Source organism: Manacus candei, unplaced genomic scaffold, assembly GCF_025592945.1.
Source record: "Manacus candei isolate 608988 ecotype Guabito, Panama unplaced genomic scaffold, ASM2559294v1 h1tg000013l, whole genome shotgun sequence".
Lineage (NCBI taxonomy): Eukaryota > Metazoa > Chordata > Aves > Passeriformes > Pipridae > Manacus > Manacus candei.
Window position 1 is genome coordinate 3,544,394 of NW_026138061.1, and position 14,335 is coordinate 3,558,728.

At 44.1% G+C, this 14,335-nt stretch overlaps 2 protein-coding genes across 2 annotated transcripts in view; one reads left to right on the top strand and one right to left on the bottom strand.

The window, feature by feature from the left end:
• ATAD2 (ATPase family AAA domain containing 2) overlaps nucleotides 1–1,608 on the bottom strand; it is a 30,680-nt gene extending 29,072 nt beyond the window's left edge. Inside the window, exon 1 of the mRNA XM_051778457.1 lies at nucleotides 1,024–1,608. Within this exon, the coding sequence (XP_051634417.1) occupies nucleotides 1,024–1,608 (585 nt within the window). The remainder of the gene's footprint in view (nucleotides 1–1,023) is intronic.
• Nucleotides 1,539–13,785, top strand: NTAQ1 (N-terminal glutamine amidase 1). The gene is made up of 6 exons (XM_051778516.1): nucleotides 1,539–1,680; nucleotides 1,866–1,965; nucleotides 2,653–2,703; nucleotides 4,681–4,829; nucleotides 5,148–5,272; nucleotides 13,476–13,785. The coding sequence occupies exons 1-6, from the start codon at nucleotides 1,607–1,609 to the stop codon at nucleotides 13,607–13,609; spliced, it is 633 nt and encodes a 210-aa protein (XP_051634476.1). The 5' UTR covers nucleotides 1,539–1,606; the 3' UTR covers nucleotides 13,610–13,785.
• Nucleotides 13,786–14,335: the final 550 nt, after the last annotated feature.

Below are 14,335 nucleotides of genomic sequence, written 5' to 3' on the forward strand. Positions count from 1 at the left end.
CAGTTAAAACCTCCAGCAGAGCACAGTATCCTATAAATGAGGTAATGACTCAATACCTCAAAGCATGGAAAAGGTCTACAAAAAGGGAAAAAAAGAAAAAAAACCACCAAACCAATGAACAACCTTACACCCTGTTTCATAACAATGATTCTGCTTTGGTTTCAAGGATAAGTTTACATTTAGCTTCCTCATTCCTGTTCTCCACACTGAGAACACCTGCCAGCTGTGCTATCTGCTTAACACTGCAAAACCTTCCCTTCAGTGCAAAGGGCAACTGAAGGCAGCCCCTGACAACCATTTCCAGTGGAGACTGCAAAAACAAAAGAGTGATATTTAAGCAAATTCCATAACTCTTTGCAAGGGGAGAAAAAAACCCCACCACCCCAAGGATTTCTTCCTTCTTAGTTCAGTAATCTTGAAAATAATGGGGAAAAAAATTAAAAAAAAAAATTTAAAATTAATCCATACAACTGAAACTCCTGAAAGACTTTTGCTGGAAGGAAACAGAGTCCACAAGAAGCATCACTCCAAGGCAGGGCTCCCCTCAAGAGCAGACCACTTCCAAGTTGCATCTGATCTGCTTTTATTTGTCACAGAAATGCAGGACAGCCTGCAGAGAAGAGCCTGACTTGGAAAGAGCGGAGAAGAGTTTTAGCTTTTGAAGGCTATGTTAAAAACAGTCAACTTCTGAACATCTCAAAGTGAGATGATTCAGTTATTAAAGTCGCGGCAGAGAGGCAGAGCACAGGTTTGTGTTCCCAGGGACCGGCTCTCAGGCCGCTGCCAAGGCCGGTGCCGAGCCCCCTTCAGCCGCAGGGCGGCCGGAACAGGAGCGGCCCGGCTGCTCCTCCACCCGCACCCGGCCGCGGGCACTTAGCCCAAACACTCCTTTTCCTCCTTTTTTCCCTCCGCGGGACCCTGCTCCCCGCCGCTTTCCCAGCTCCTCCCAACACCTCTCGGCCGCCCCCCCCGGCCCACAGCCCAGCGCTGCCCGGCCCCGGCTCCCCCCGCCCCGGCACTCACGGCCTCCGCGGCTCTCCTGGATCCCGCGGCCTTGGCGGACCCGGAGCGCGTCCAGACGCCGCGGCTGCTGAGCGCGGGGCCCTCCAGGGAGATGAAGTCGGAGCTGGAGTCCAGCAGGTCGAAGGGGGGCCGGCGGCAGCGGCTGTCGCGAGAGGCCACGCGGGCCGGGCGGGCGACGCTGCTCCGCAGGACCACCATGGTGGTGGTGGGGGAACGGACACGGGACAGGACGGACCAGACTCGGCCCGGCCCAGCGGCTGCGCTCCGCCAGAGCCCTCCCGATCCCTCCTTCCCGCTCCGCTCTCCCTCCGGCCGGTACTGCCGGCGCGCGCGGCGGAAGGACACGCGGCGCACAGCGGCTCCTGCTCGCGCGTTTGGCGCCCAAAAACTCGTATCGCTGCGCCCGCCGAGCGCGGGGCGGGGCTCGCGCGGCGGCTCCGCCTCCTCCCGCCCGCCTGAGGGGTCCCCGCGGCCGCCGCCGTCCTCGGGGAGCGCCTGAGCCGCGCCGCGATGGCGGCGGGTCCCTCCGGGGCGGCGTAGAGGCTGCCCCCACCGGGCCCAGCGCTTCCTGCTCGCACGGGCCATGGCGCGGCCCGCGGCCGCCTACGAGGCGGCGGTGCCGGCCCGCCCCGCCTGCACCTACACCAGCTGCTACTGGTAAGGGGGACGGGGACGGGAACGGGTGTCTCCCGTACCCTGGGGAGGCGCTGGGGCGGCTGGAGCCGCCGGCGGGAGTGGCGCGGCTGCCGGCTGGTCTCAGCTCTAAGCTGTGCTCTCAGCTCGCTTCTTTACACCAGAAATAAAGTTGGAAGAAAAAAAAAAATTTTGTGTGTGTTTTGCAGCGAAGAAAATGTTTGGAAGCTTTGTGACTACATCAGGAGTCAGGATCGGTACCCTTTAGAAGAGTTTTATGCTGTTTTCATATCCAATGACAGGAGGATGGTGAGTCAGTGGGATGTGGTCAGTCAGCTATGGAGAGGCTCGGGCCTTCAGAGTGCAGCCCCAGAGTAGGTGAGACGTGGCCCCAGCGATTTCAGCCACAGCCCAGTGTAGGTGAGTGAGCCTTTAGCCCAACCTCTAAGTGAAACACAGTCCAAATCCGTGTTATAGCTCACTTTGGCTCAGAGGTGTGCCAACCACACCATGTGAGATATTTTAATTATGCACTGCATTAAGGACAGCGGGAAAGAGGCGTGGTGTCCCTGTGAGCTGTGGGGTAATTCTTCCCTGTAATCTGTCAGTTTAGGAGAATGGTTATCTTTGTAGAATCACAGAGCCATTAATAACCATAAGGTTGGAGAAGACCTCTAAGATCAAGTCCAACTGTTAACCCAGCACCACTGCATTCACCATGAAACCATATCCACAAGTGCTCCCTCCACATGTCTTTTGGACACTTGGAATCACAATGGTGATTCCACCACTTCTCTGGACAGCCTATTGTAATGGGGCCCAGAACAGTATCTCCAACTTCATGCTCCTGAGAGAGAAACTAGAGAAAATCTGACTGCAGCACAGATGTAAAATGAGGAAGTTGATAGGTTAGCAAAGAACTAACTAATTTACCTGAAATTAATCTGTATTAGACTGAAAGATTTTATTTACTTCAGATTCACCTGTAACTTTCAGATTCCCCTCTGGAAGCAGAAATCTGGACATGGAGATGAGCCTGTTGTCTGGGTAAGGCATTCATTTCTCTCTCAGTAATTTTGAGTGCATGCTTCTGTAGTTGATAGCTGCAGGATCAGACACGGGCATCTTGTGAGAAATTGTTCCGTCTGAACATAAAGGAACAGTTTTTTGCTGTGAGGGTGATGGAGCACTGGAGCAGGTTGCTTGGAGATATTTCGAAGCTGTGCGGATGCAGTCCTGGGCAGCTGCCTCTAGGTGTGCCTGCTGGAGCAACAGGTTGGACCAGATGACCTCCTGAAGTCCCTTCCAACCTCCAGCATTGTATAGTTTTGTATTAATTTTTATTATTCTTTTACAAAAGATTTATAGATAGCTTAAATCTGGCGCTCCTTTGTACCAGTCATCATAAATTAACAGCAAGACAGTCAGTAAAATCTACAGGTGACAAACCTTACTATTGGTAAGAATACAGATTAGTGAAAATTATTATCTGGGTATCAAGACTGCCAGCTCTGTAGGATTATAAGTAGATGGCTGTACTTGTAAGAAGTAGATGGATGAAAATATTTATGTAGGCTTGCTAGATGACAGAAAAATATAAGCAGTCTATGTATTCAGGTGTCAGCAATTAAACTAGCCCATAAATGGTGGCTTTGGAGTGTCATTTGATCAATTAATGTAATTCCGTAATTGCTGCTACAGAATTCCTTGGTATCATTACAGAGTCCTTTCAGTTATCTGGCACAGAAAAAACTATTTCTTATGGCAATTTCTGTTTCTGAAATTCTGTGAAATAATCTGCAAACTTCTGAAGTTCTCTGATTTCTGAATCATTTGTTCTCTTCCAAAATGTTGGTCTCTTTGCAGCACAAAAAAAGGTTTAGTTTAAAAAGAGATCCAAGTGTTACAGAGATGACCTGAAATGGAATAGGAGAGTCAGGAAAGGCCATGGCAGAATGTGGATTCCTCATAAAACTTCATGGATTGAAAGCTGTTTTAACTTTGTTTCTGTGGATTGTAGAATATGTAAAGCTTGTAGGTACTTTTTCTTATACATTTTAAGAGATTATTCTAAATACTGTTGGATACAGTTGTAAATTTTGGTTTGGTGAAGTATCTTTCCCAAAGCCTTTTCATTCAAATCCCTTTGTGGTTTTAATATTGAAAGTGTCAAAAGACAGTGCTCTAAACCCTTGTTGTGAGTGGATTCAATGTAAACTTCAGTAAGCTGTTAACAGCTGCCTTCAGTTTAATTTTGGAAAACATCAGTGAACATACCTGACTTCTGACATAAGTAACTGCAGTGTCCCCAAACCTCCACCACACCTGTGTTTCTTACAAGTTAAGGAATAAAACTGCACCTCATAACCCAAGTGTCAAGACAAAATAGTTGCCTTGAAAAAGTGTGCTATAGTACCCCTGTGTTTTTTCCCTGCTTCAAGAGCTGCTACAGGAATTTGTCTTAGTCCTGCGGTCCTCTTAATCTGAGCTATTTGCTGGTTTTTCAGTAACATGCTGGTTTTTCAGGTGCTTCTGGCACTGAACACTTGGCACTCAAATTCACAGACCATGTTACTGCAACAGGTACAAAATCTCTTATTAGAAGAGATCACTAGAAAATTTTAATGTTAAGCTATCATCATATATTACTGTGAGCTTTCGTTTAGGACTGGGTCTAAGACAAAAATCCTTATTGCATTCAACTTCTGTGTTTTGGTATGGAACACGAAAGAGATTTGCTGTCTCAGGAGTACTGTACTCTGTAGTTAAGCTGTCTTAAATCAAAGGAGACTGCAAAGGAATGGGGCAAATACCAAGGTGTCTGAAAAAGCATTGGGCAAGACAGGTGTTAGGAAAGCTCTCTCTTGGTGCCAGAAATGTTACAGGCTTAATATTCAAGGACAGAAAGCAGGCTTTAAAAAATGAATCTGAACTTCTGCTTTTAGGAAACATTTTTTTTTTCACCCCTTTTGTCAGTTTCTCATTAAGTGCTGTTTGACTAATGGCAATTACCCTTCTTCCTAGGACTACCATGTTATTCTACTTCATGTTCCCAGCGGGGAGCAGAACTTCATTTATGATCTTGACACAGTGTTGCCGTTTCCCTGTCCGTTTGATGTGTACAGTGTGGAGGCCTTTAGGCTGGATGACAGCCTTCGTCCAGAATTTCACAGGTGATGACATAAAATATAAAGACTATGAATGGTATTTTGTGAACTCGAAGTTCTCTTTGGGTATGTGTAGTGACAGAGGGTTTTTTGCTTACTCCAGTAAAATAAAGGCGCTGTGTTATTTTTCTAAAGCTCTTTACCTTAGTCATCAAAAGCCCTTTTTCCTACTGTAGTTTCTTGTTAACTGCTTAGCACAATATTACTGATTTGTGTATTTAATGAAATTAATGCTCCTTAATGAGAGGAAAGCACTCTTGTTCTGAGTAACTAAAGCATTATCATATACACGCATCTTTGATATAATTTTGCATTTTTATTTAGAAAAATCAGAATGGTTCGAGCAGATTTGTACTTGAAGACATTTGCTTCAGACAGATCTCATATGAAGGATGCAAATGGGAAATGGCAGAAACCTCCCCCTCCATACCCTTGCATTGAAACTGCAGGTAAGCTCCCAGGATTCCTTATTTCTGCTTACAGTGTCCAATAACATAGTCCAGGATGCACACCAGAAATAAATATACTTCCATAACATTTGTCCAGCTAGCTGGGAAGAATTAGGGCTTAAAAACATTTGACTCTCCCTTTTCTGGACATGTAGTCTGACATGCCTTCTGGCATTTACCATTATCAAACATTAATCAGTAATCTTCATAAGCTGAGCAGAGAGTGAGAGGTAAGTAATACTCTTCTCTCATTACAGCAGGAGACTAAATCAAAGAGGCCAAATAACTTGCTTAGGGGTCACAAAGTGAATTTTTAACACACTGATTATACCACACTGCAGCAGGTCCCATTCTGGCAGAGCAGACTATGCTGGCAGGAGGAAGTTTTCAGGCTCTGCTCAGCATGATGGCTTTGCCTGGATGAGATGTTTGAGATTTCTGTTCCAGGTGAATGGACCTGAGGATTGCTTTAAGGCACACTGGCAAGTTGGCAAGTTTTTCCCGAAGCCTCTTTTGGGTGGTAGTCTAGCTAATAGCCTCTGGGCCAGGCAGAGAGAGAGGTAAAGATCTATTGCCATCTATTCTATAGAGCTGCTTAAACCATTTTTATCACACAGCACTTCAGCTTATTCTAATCATGTGTTTGGCAAGCTGACTAACATTTGCCATGTGTTTGTTCTCTCATTTTCTTCCAAGGAAAGCATGGTGAAGTTTTGTTTTGAAAGAGTTTTGATGTTACTCCTCTGCATGTTTGGTTTTGTTGCTTTTTTGATAATGCAGTACTGCTATGTATTTATGTTAGAGAAGGCAGGGTCAAAAAACATGTTTTGTGTTTAGGTCCGAGTGTATTGTAGTTTTCAGTTGCTGAGAAGTTAATTCCCAGTCTTTGCTTTGGCTTCTAGGAAAGCTCGATGTTTCACACGAGAGTAGAAATGAATTGTGAGTGAGCAGGAACACAGTCTTAGTTATGAAACTTCAGGTGTTTTCTTGACAATCCAGGTTATGAAATGCCTTAAATTCTAGGTCTTGGTTGTTATCTGCAGTAGAGTTTTATGCAAAGGTAGTGTAGGGAGTGTAGAATGCCTGAACTACAGTGGATGGTTCACTGTTAGCTGAAGCCTCCTAGGGGCTGAGAACTTTTTACCTGTGGAAACATTGTTGTTGTGATAAGTGAGAGATAATGAAAGTGTGAGAAATATAGGTGAAGACAGGCCAAGAAAGTGAAAAGGTTCTACTGAAATCGAAAGAGTAAAAACCATTTACTTGTGGATAGTAAGTTACAGAATGACTCAAACAGTTGCAGATGTGTACATGTACCGTAGTTTGAGTGAATGACTCCATAGCTACAAACCCTGTAACTCTTCCCCTTTCCTCTCTTGTTTGGCTGAGCTTTATCTCACTGAGGAGCAGCAGCCGCAGGTCTCAGCCAACCTCCAGATTGTGATGCTGGTAGATAGTGAAAGATACATAGCTCTTCCTTTCTCTTATGTGTTAGTTCTTTGCTCTGTATCTTACCATGCTGAAGGAAACATCCATAGGTCATCCAGTCCAACACCTAATTAAAACAGATTCCTCAAGGCTCTGTCCAGTGTAGTCTTGAACACCTCCAGGAATGGCGATTCCATCACCTTTCTGGACAGTCTGTTCCAATATTTGATGACTGTCGTGGTAAATAAAAAAATCAATAAAAATTCCTAGTAAGTAATCTGAATTTCCCATGTTCCAATTTGCTTTTTTAACTTCTTATCCTCTTGCCAGGCTCCTCCAAGAAAGCTCTGGCTCCATCTTCTTTGTGTCCTCTGATCAGGTAGATGTAGGCAGCAGTAGCGTTTCCCCTTTGTCTTCTCTTTTTAAGACTGAACAGACCCAGTTCTCTCAACCTCTCCTTGAATATAATGTTGTCCTGCCCCAAAAAACTTGATGTTCTTCTTTTGGGCTCACTCCAGTATGTCCATGTTTTGGGGTTTTTTTGTACTGAGGAGCTCCAAATGTACACAGTGTTCCAGCTCTGTGCTCATAGGCTTTGGTCCCCTGGTAAGGTGGCTGAAAGAAACCTGTTACCTTGCACCCATAAAGGTGGAAGGTCATTTGCTAGGGAATTTCAAGGCCTGAGTCAGAACAGGGATAGATTGTCTCATGTCTAGAATGTCTAGTTCAAGTTGTCTTTCACTTAGTACCAGTTCCTCCAGCTTTATTTTTTGTCTTCCCTTTGTATTCACTGGGGATACCTTATTATGATGTGTGCTTCAATGTGCACAGTGCTGTAAGTCTACGAGGAGTCTGGGTTTAACTGTAATGTCTCAGCACAGTTTTATCAGGCGTAAAAATGCCTTATTTTTAACTTGGTGGAGAAGTGGGTGGTAGACCTTCTGTTATCATAGAAGAGCCTGGGGTATTAATATTCATGTCCATGCCAAATTCCATTGCAGATAACTGTTTTCTCTCTGCCGTTTCACTTAGATAAAGTACTCTGCTTTCCATGTTGCTTTGTGTTTGCATAAGATTAAATTGCTTACATATTTCATGTTAGAGGTGACTGCAGTTTAATGGCTGACAGAATTGACCCAATATTGTCTAAATACCAGTTTATTTCTGAGGCACATTTATATCAGTGGGGTTTGGTTTGGTTTTTTTTTGCTTTCATTTAAAGTAGCCAAATTCCTAAAGTCTTGCAAAGTTGTAAGGTTTTTAAATTACTTCTGTTTCCTAATATCTTCTTTGTGATTTGTGGCATTTGACCCTGGCTGGTTGCCAGGTGCCCACCAAAGCTTCTCAATCACTCTCCTCGTCAGCTGAACAAGGGAGAGAAAATATAGTGAAAGGCTCATGAGTTGAGATAAGGATGGGGAGAGATCACTCAGTCACTCGCTGATTATTGTCACAGGCAAAACAGACTGAACTTGGAAATATTAGTTGAATTTATTACCAATCAAAATCAGAGCACAATAATGAGAAGTAAAACAGATCCTAAAAACACCTTTCCCCCCCACCGCTCCCTCCTTCCTGGGGTTAATCTTATTCCCAGTTTTCTACCTTCTCCCTCCCCCCTCAGTGCAGGGAGATGGGAAATGGAGGTTACAGTCAGTTCATCACATGTTGTTTCTGCCACTTCTTCAGGAAGAGGAGTCCTTCCCCTGCTCCAGTGTGTAGTCTCTCTCTCAGGAGACAGTCCTCCATGACCTTCTCCAATGTGAGTCCATCCCACGGGCTGCAGTTCTTCAGAAATTGCTCCTGCGGGGGTTCCTTTCTGCAGGTTCTTCAGGAACAGGCCATTCCAGTATGGGGCCACCATGGGGTCACAAGTCCTGCCAGCAAACCTGCTCCAGCATGGACTCCTCTCTCCATGGGTCTGCAGGTCCCTGCCAGCAGTCTGCTCCAGCACGGGCTTCCCACTGGGTCACAGCCTTCTTTCAGGCATCCACCTGCTCCAGCATGAGGCTCCTCCAGGGACTGCAGGGGCACAGCTGCTTCACCATGGTCTTCACCATGGGCTGCAGGGGAATCTCTGCTCCAGTGCCTGGAGGACCACCTCCCCACTCCTTCAATGAACGTGGTGTCTGCAGAGTTGTTTCTCTCACAGATTCTCGCTCTGGTCTTCTCTGGCCACAATTACGTCTGTGGAAGAGCTTTTTTTTTCTTCTGTCTTAAATTATCCCAGAGGCACTACTCCCTCAGCGTTGGGCAGCAGTGGGTCCATCCTGGAGCTGGCTGGCACTGGCTCTGTAGCACATGGGGGAAGCTTCTGGCAACTTCTTAGAGAAGCTACCCCTGTTGCCCCTCCTGCTACCAAAACCTTTGTTAGTTGAATTGAGGAATCTCTGTCAGTGACTAATTAATCATTTTTTCCCTACTACTAACTCAAAGGGAATAAATCTTAAAACTGTATTTGTTCTGCTCATGGGGTTGCAAAATTTTTTTTTAAAAACATTTCTTAAAACACAAACAACCGCAGTCCAACCAGTTAAACAACAGAAGAAACCTCCCTCCAACTCCCTCAAGCTCTTCAGTATCTCCTCAGAACTCACATGCTAAGCATTAGCCTTTTGGAACTGGCTCTGCTCTAGCCATTTCCCACAGTTAGGCTTCTCTATTTATTATGGCATTGCTCTGGCCTCTGTTCTGCTCTCCTGCCATGTGTGCCAGGAGAAGCTGGCTAACATAACTGGGTGCTTGGTGCTTTCTCACCCTGCCCTGTCCTCAAAGCAGCTCTGCTGCAATAAACATACCTGAGCTGCAGCAGATTCCCCTGGTTCCACCTGGTTGCCAGTGACCTCCTGTTGAAAGAAAACAGGGTATTTTGTTCAAATACTGAAAATTAAGAAAACACGATTTGGTGCACAGATTCATTATTCCAGGGCTGGTGAGCCCAGCCTCCGGTTTTCTTTTAAATCTTCTTTCCACAAATTAATGAGGTCTGATTCTGCTTAGTTTATGAGTCGTGATAAGATCAGCCCTCCTTACTGCAAGCCTGTGTAAAATACAGCCTGCACAGCACATTTCAAAATTACTCAGAACAGATGGTCATGCAGCTTACAGACAACTGTTAGCAGCAGCTCTAACACTGAAAAGCATTAGTTTGAGTTTCAGTTCTCCCGAGGTGTTTGGTAGCACACTCACAGGATTGATTTATAAAGACTTTTTGTTCTTTTTATTATTATTAAAATCCCTGGTAGTCAATAATTATAGGGTTTTACTTGGGTTGGGTTTTTTTTTTTGTTTTGAAGAGCGTGAGTAGGACAGCTGAGAAATTCTGGCGGCACTGTGTATTACACATCTGTGTAACAGGAAAGCTGCTAGACAAGAGGCCAGGCAGATGTCTGCAGTTGCTTTCTGTATCTCCTCTCTGAGAGGTGGTGGTAGGATCCTAGTGAAAGTGAGAAGGAAAGCACTGATACTGGTAAAAGTAGCTCCTCTGTGCTTAATGGGAACCTTCTGCTCCTCTCATTTGAGAATAAAACTCCAATCTGTTAAATTAGGTCCTTACTTCCTAAGCTTTTGTGGAAGTAATGAATCAAGTTGGATAGAGACAATTAAGATACATCTAAGGATAGAAGTATTTAATTTCCCAGAGTGACTTATTGAAATTAGTGTGAAAGATAATTTAAAGTGATGAGCTGTGTTTTACACTGAGATCAACCAGGATGGTTTGCACAGTCAGTTATATCTCAGCTGTGGGGACAGCACCCTCCAGCTGAGTGTGGGAAGAGTCTGTCTGACTTATCTCCCTGCTCAGACAAGGGAAGGGGATCTGCAGAGAACTGTAGACACCTACACAAGTCTGTGAAGAGCCCAACTTTCTAAGTATTTTAGGTGCCCCCAAGGTTAGGCATCAGCAGAACTGATCTTGGAGGCTTTGTTCCAGACTTCCTCACTTCCAGCAGCCCTTCGGCAGCTGTCGTTAGCTGAGTTAGTCCAAGGTCTGTGAGCCAAGCTGAGGCTTGGCCGAAATGTTGCTTTCTAACTACTGTTGGCAGAAGCCACAAGTATCATGGCTGACAATGCCGTAAGATAGTGCGTGGCCTTTCATTTCGTCCTTGCTCTGGGTAAAAGTGTCAGACTTGATTTAAACAGAAATAAAATTATTTAGGAATCCCAGAATTCACCAGATAGGTCTCTTTGATGGAGTGTGTGTGTAACTAAATGTGTTTGGTCAAAGAGAAAGATGAGCTCTGAGCATGCACAAATGCAAACTAGTGTAATAGCTACAGCGCCTGAGGAGGACTGCAACTGTAATGTAAATGTTAAGAAAAATAATTGTGCTGCTCTTGATCTTGCAAAAATGTTGTATAATATGTGCTCCTTGCTTTTGTGGAGAAATCCTTTTGGTTTGTCAACTGTAGTATCAAGATGTCTCTTTTGTAAATTCTGATGTTCATCACTCTTCATCTACTTAGGGAAGAGGACTTTGTGGTGGTTTTGTGCATTTTTGCCGAGCTGTTTTCTGAACCTGTAAGGTCTAACACAACATGCACGGCCTTCAGATAGAGCCCATGAGAAAGGAGCGGCATAGAGGGACTGTTATTACACGAATAAAACGGGAGAGGTCTCACTGAGTTTTTCTCTATGGATATCTCCCGTGCTGCTCCAGTGCCATCTACCGACTGGTTCTTAGGCCATTGTGCTTCACGGGAGTGGATTTGTTTACTTTGGTAAAACAATATTTCCTTTCATTAAACTTCTATGATGGACTGTGTTATGCTCTGCCAGAATCCTTCTGAATTTAAGAGGATATTTCACTTCTTACAGGCATTGTGACAGCAACTTCCAAGTTGCTAACAGCAGCTGTGTTTGTAACTACTGGAACAATCCCCTTTGGACTGCTTTACCATTCACAGAACAGTTCTATGAAATTATTCTACTATACTCGGTGCACATAAAGCAGAGAATTATTCATTTATTTAAAGTATATGAAGAATCACATTAGCTTAAAAACATCTGTGAGGAAAAGTCAAGGTTGGAACTGGAAAACAGACTTACCAGTCTAACAGCAAGCAAGAGCTGTTATCCACTGCTAATTGTGCTTGAACTGTGACAGCAAATTGCTAAGCTTGTGCTATTTTAAATTCCCACACAGGCAGAAATTGTCTGTGTTCTGCCAGACTTATTTCAGCAGTAGGACAATGTTTGGCTGGACATAAGGATTTTCCATATACAAAGTTCAAACAGGTTAACAATAAAAGATTTAGGGGCCAGACCTCAGAAGGGGTGAGAGTTGAGATTAGGCAAATCACAAAGCTGTGCTGTAGTGTAGATGTGGTACAAACAGAGGCTGGATTATGGCTGGGGCTCCTGGGTCTGGGATTCCCGGGTCTGGGATTCCTGAACATCATCTTCCCTTCCTTGTTTATGCTGTCCATAATGGTAAACCTAATTACACAAGCTTTTTGCAGCTGAAGCAAATTCTGTCCTTTGGATTTTACAATCTATTCATTAGAGCCTCCTCTTGTTTGGTTCTTAATCCTTAAATGCACACATCCATGTTAAAATAAATACTTAATGCAGTGGAAAAGCTGTTAACAGTAAATCTGTAAAGCTGTAACACTGGCTTTACCACTCTGTTCCTTAAACTCATTCTCTTCCAGTTTTTTTTTAATGGGCATTTAAAAAAGATTATTTGCACACATCATCAGTGAGAGCATAAAACAACAAGCCCTCAGGTGTTTGTAGTTAGAGCTGAACCTCTGACCAGCCTGGTTCTGAGTCAGCAAAGCTTATACCAGGCCAGCTTTAGAAAAAGGATGTATAAGGCACCTAAACCCAAAACTTCACACCAGCACTTTACAATGTGCTCTCTGGGTTCCACGAATGGGACAGAATGGTTTCTACTTCTCCTGCAGGGGACAAAGCAGATTAAAGTCTTGTCAAAGAGCAGTCATGGTTATTTTTTTCTTGAAATCATAGCAGTTAAACTTTTCCCTCTCTGACTTCTTTTTTCTTTCAGGATTCACAAAAAATAAATTTAAGTATTTCCCCCCAGCCTAGGTTTGTGCCTTTCTTTGCCTGAGCATCCCTCTAGGCCATGGGCTATGTTAGATCAGACATTTCCTCCCCTCTGCATACTCTGGCCCTGCAGTGGGCTGGTGTGCAGCAAGGACAAAGTTTAGGGCTGAAGGGAAAGCAAATACTGTAATCTGGGAGTAACAAATTGTAGGTTTGAGAAGGGACTTGTCAATTCTAAGAGACAATAAGCAAATTTGAGTTCTGACTGGTGTTGTGATCCAGTTCCTCTGTGTCAGTGCAAAACTTGACTCCGTTGACTTTAGTTCAGAATTTAGAAGAGGGAATAGTATCTCCCCTGATTTTAAGTGAATGCAGGAAGACTATGAGCACCTGTTGCATTGCAGTTCCCTGTGTTGGTGGTTATTTGCACTCCAGTTTTGTGACACTACTTGACCCTTCTAGGCTGCTGATGTAGGGAAAAATCTTACCCTTTCCTACATATACTGGTTTCTAATGACTGAGGATGCTTACTGATCTGGTAATGTGATTATTGCCATGGGCAGAAAGAGGAATCAGGGCAAAAGCAACATTTCAGAGACTGGAAATAGAAGGTTTTGTAACATCATACAGTTTGCAGAATATCCTTCCAGAGTGGACTGAACTATCAAAGAGGGGTTTGGGGCATTTTCTTGATAGATGTATACCTGTGCTATAGAACCTGCACCAGGAACTTAAATATTTCCCTTTTCTGGTCCTTTTTTAGACTCCAAAATGAACTTGGATGATTTCATCAGTATGAATCCCAATGTGGGATGGGGCTCAGTGTTCCCCCTTCCGGACTTTGTGCATCGATTTGGCAGACAGACTGATTACAGCTACTCCTTGGAAGAACAGTGAAGTGAACAAGGAAGTTCTCCTTGCTTCTGTTTTGCGTGGATGTGTTTTGTTTTGCTGCTCTTACATGGTGTTTATGGTTTACATTTCTGTACAAGGAATAAGTACTTGGAAAAATAGAATACCCAGTCAGAAATATCATGAACCGAATAAAAACTTTTATTTTGATTATGTAAGAATGAACTTGGTTTTTAATGTCAAATCAAAGGCAGACATCCCACCATAAGCATATTGCTTTTCCAGCTAGTGTGCCCAAATTGAGAAGAGCTGTAAGAAAAGCTTTTGGAAAAATATGTGCATAAAATACTGAACACTGTAGCTCAAATTGCTGCACATTGTCACATTTTAGAAGTGTGATAAAATGTGTTTTCTTCGTGTTATGATTTCTGTCATTTATGTAAGCAGACGGTGCATCTCAGTTTACTCACTGGCTTTACTGATTAGTCCTTATTTAGCAGAAGCCTAAAGGGAACGTTGATGTAGTAGCACAGTCTGGAACTCCCATGCACTATGTAAAACCAGGTGAGTATCCATGTTTCTGTGCCGTACGAGGGCAGGATTAAATCCTGCCATTTCAGTTAAATGGTCCAGTGCTGACATTACTGGAAGATGCAGTTGCTATTTTTGCTTCTCAGGCTGGCTGTGCGTTTTCACCTGCTCCCATCTTGTGCTTGGTGTTAGTCTGGCCCCATGGTAATCCAGGGTAGGAAGCTCAACTGACAGAAAGCA

What these genes read in the sequence shown, in the direction of transcription:
- NTAQ1 (XM_051778516.1), top strand. Translation starts at nt 1,607, where the DNA reads ATGGCGCGGCCCGCGGCCGCCTACGAGGCGGCGGTGCCGGCCCGCCCC. An exon ending in GAGATGAGCCTGTTGTCTGG is followed by an intron (nt 2,704 to 4,680) that starts GTAAGGCATTCA and finishes CCTTCTTCCTAG; the next exon opens with GACTACCATGTTATTCTACT. An exon ending in CTTCGTCCAGAATTTCACAG is followed by an intron (nt 4,830 to 5,147) that starts GTGATGACATAA and finishes ATTTTTATTTAG; the next exon opens with AAAAATCAGAATGGTTCGAG.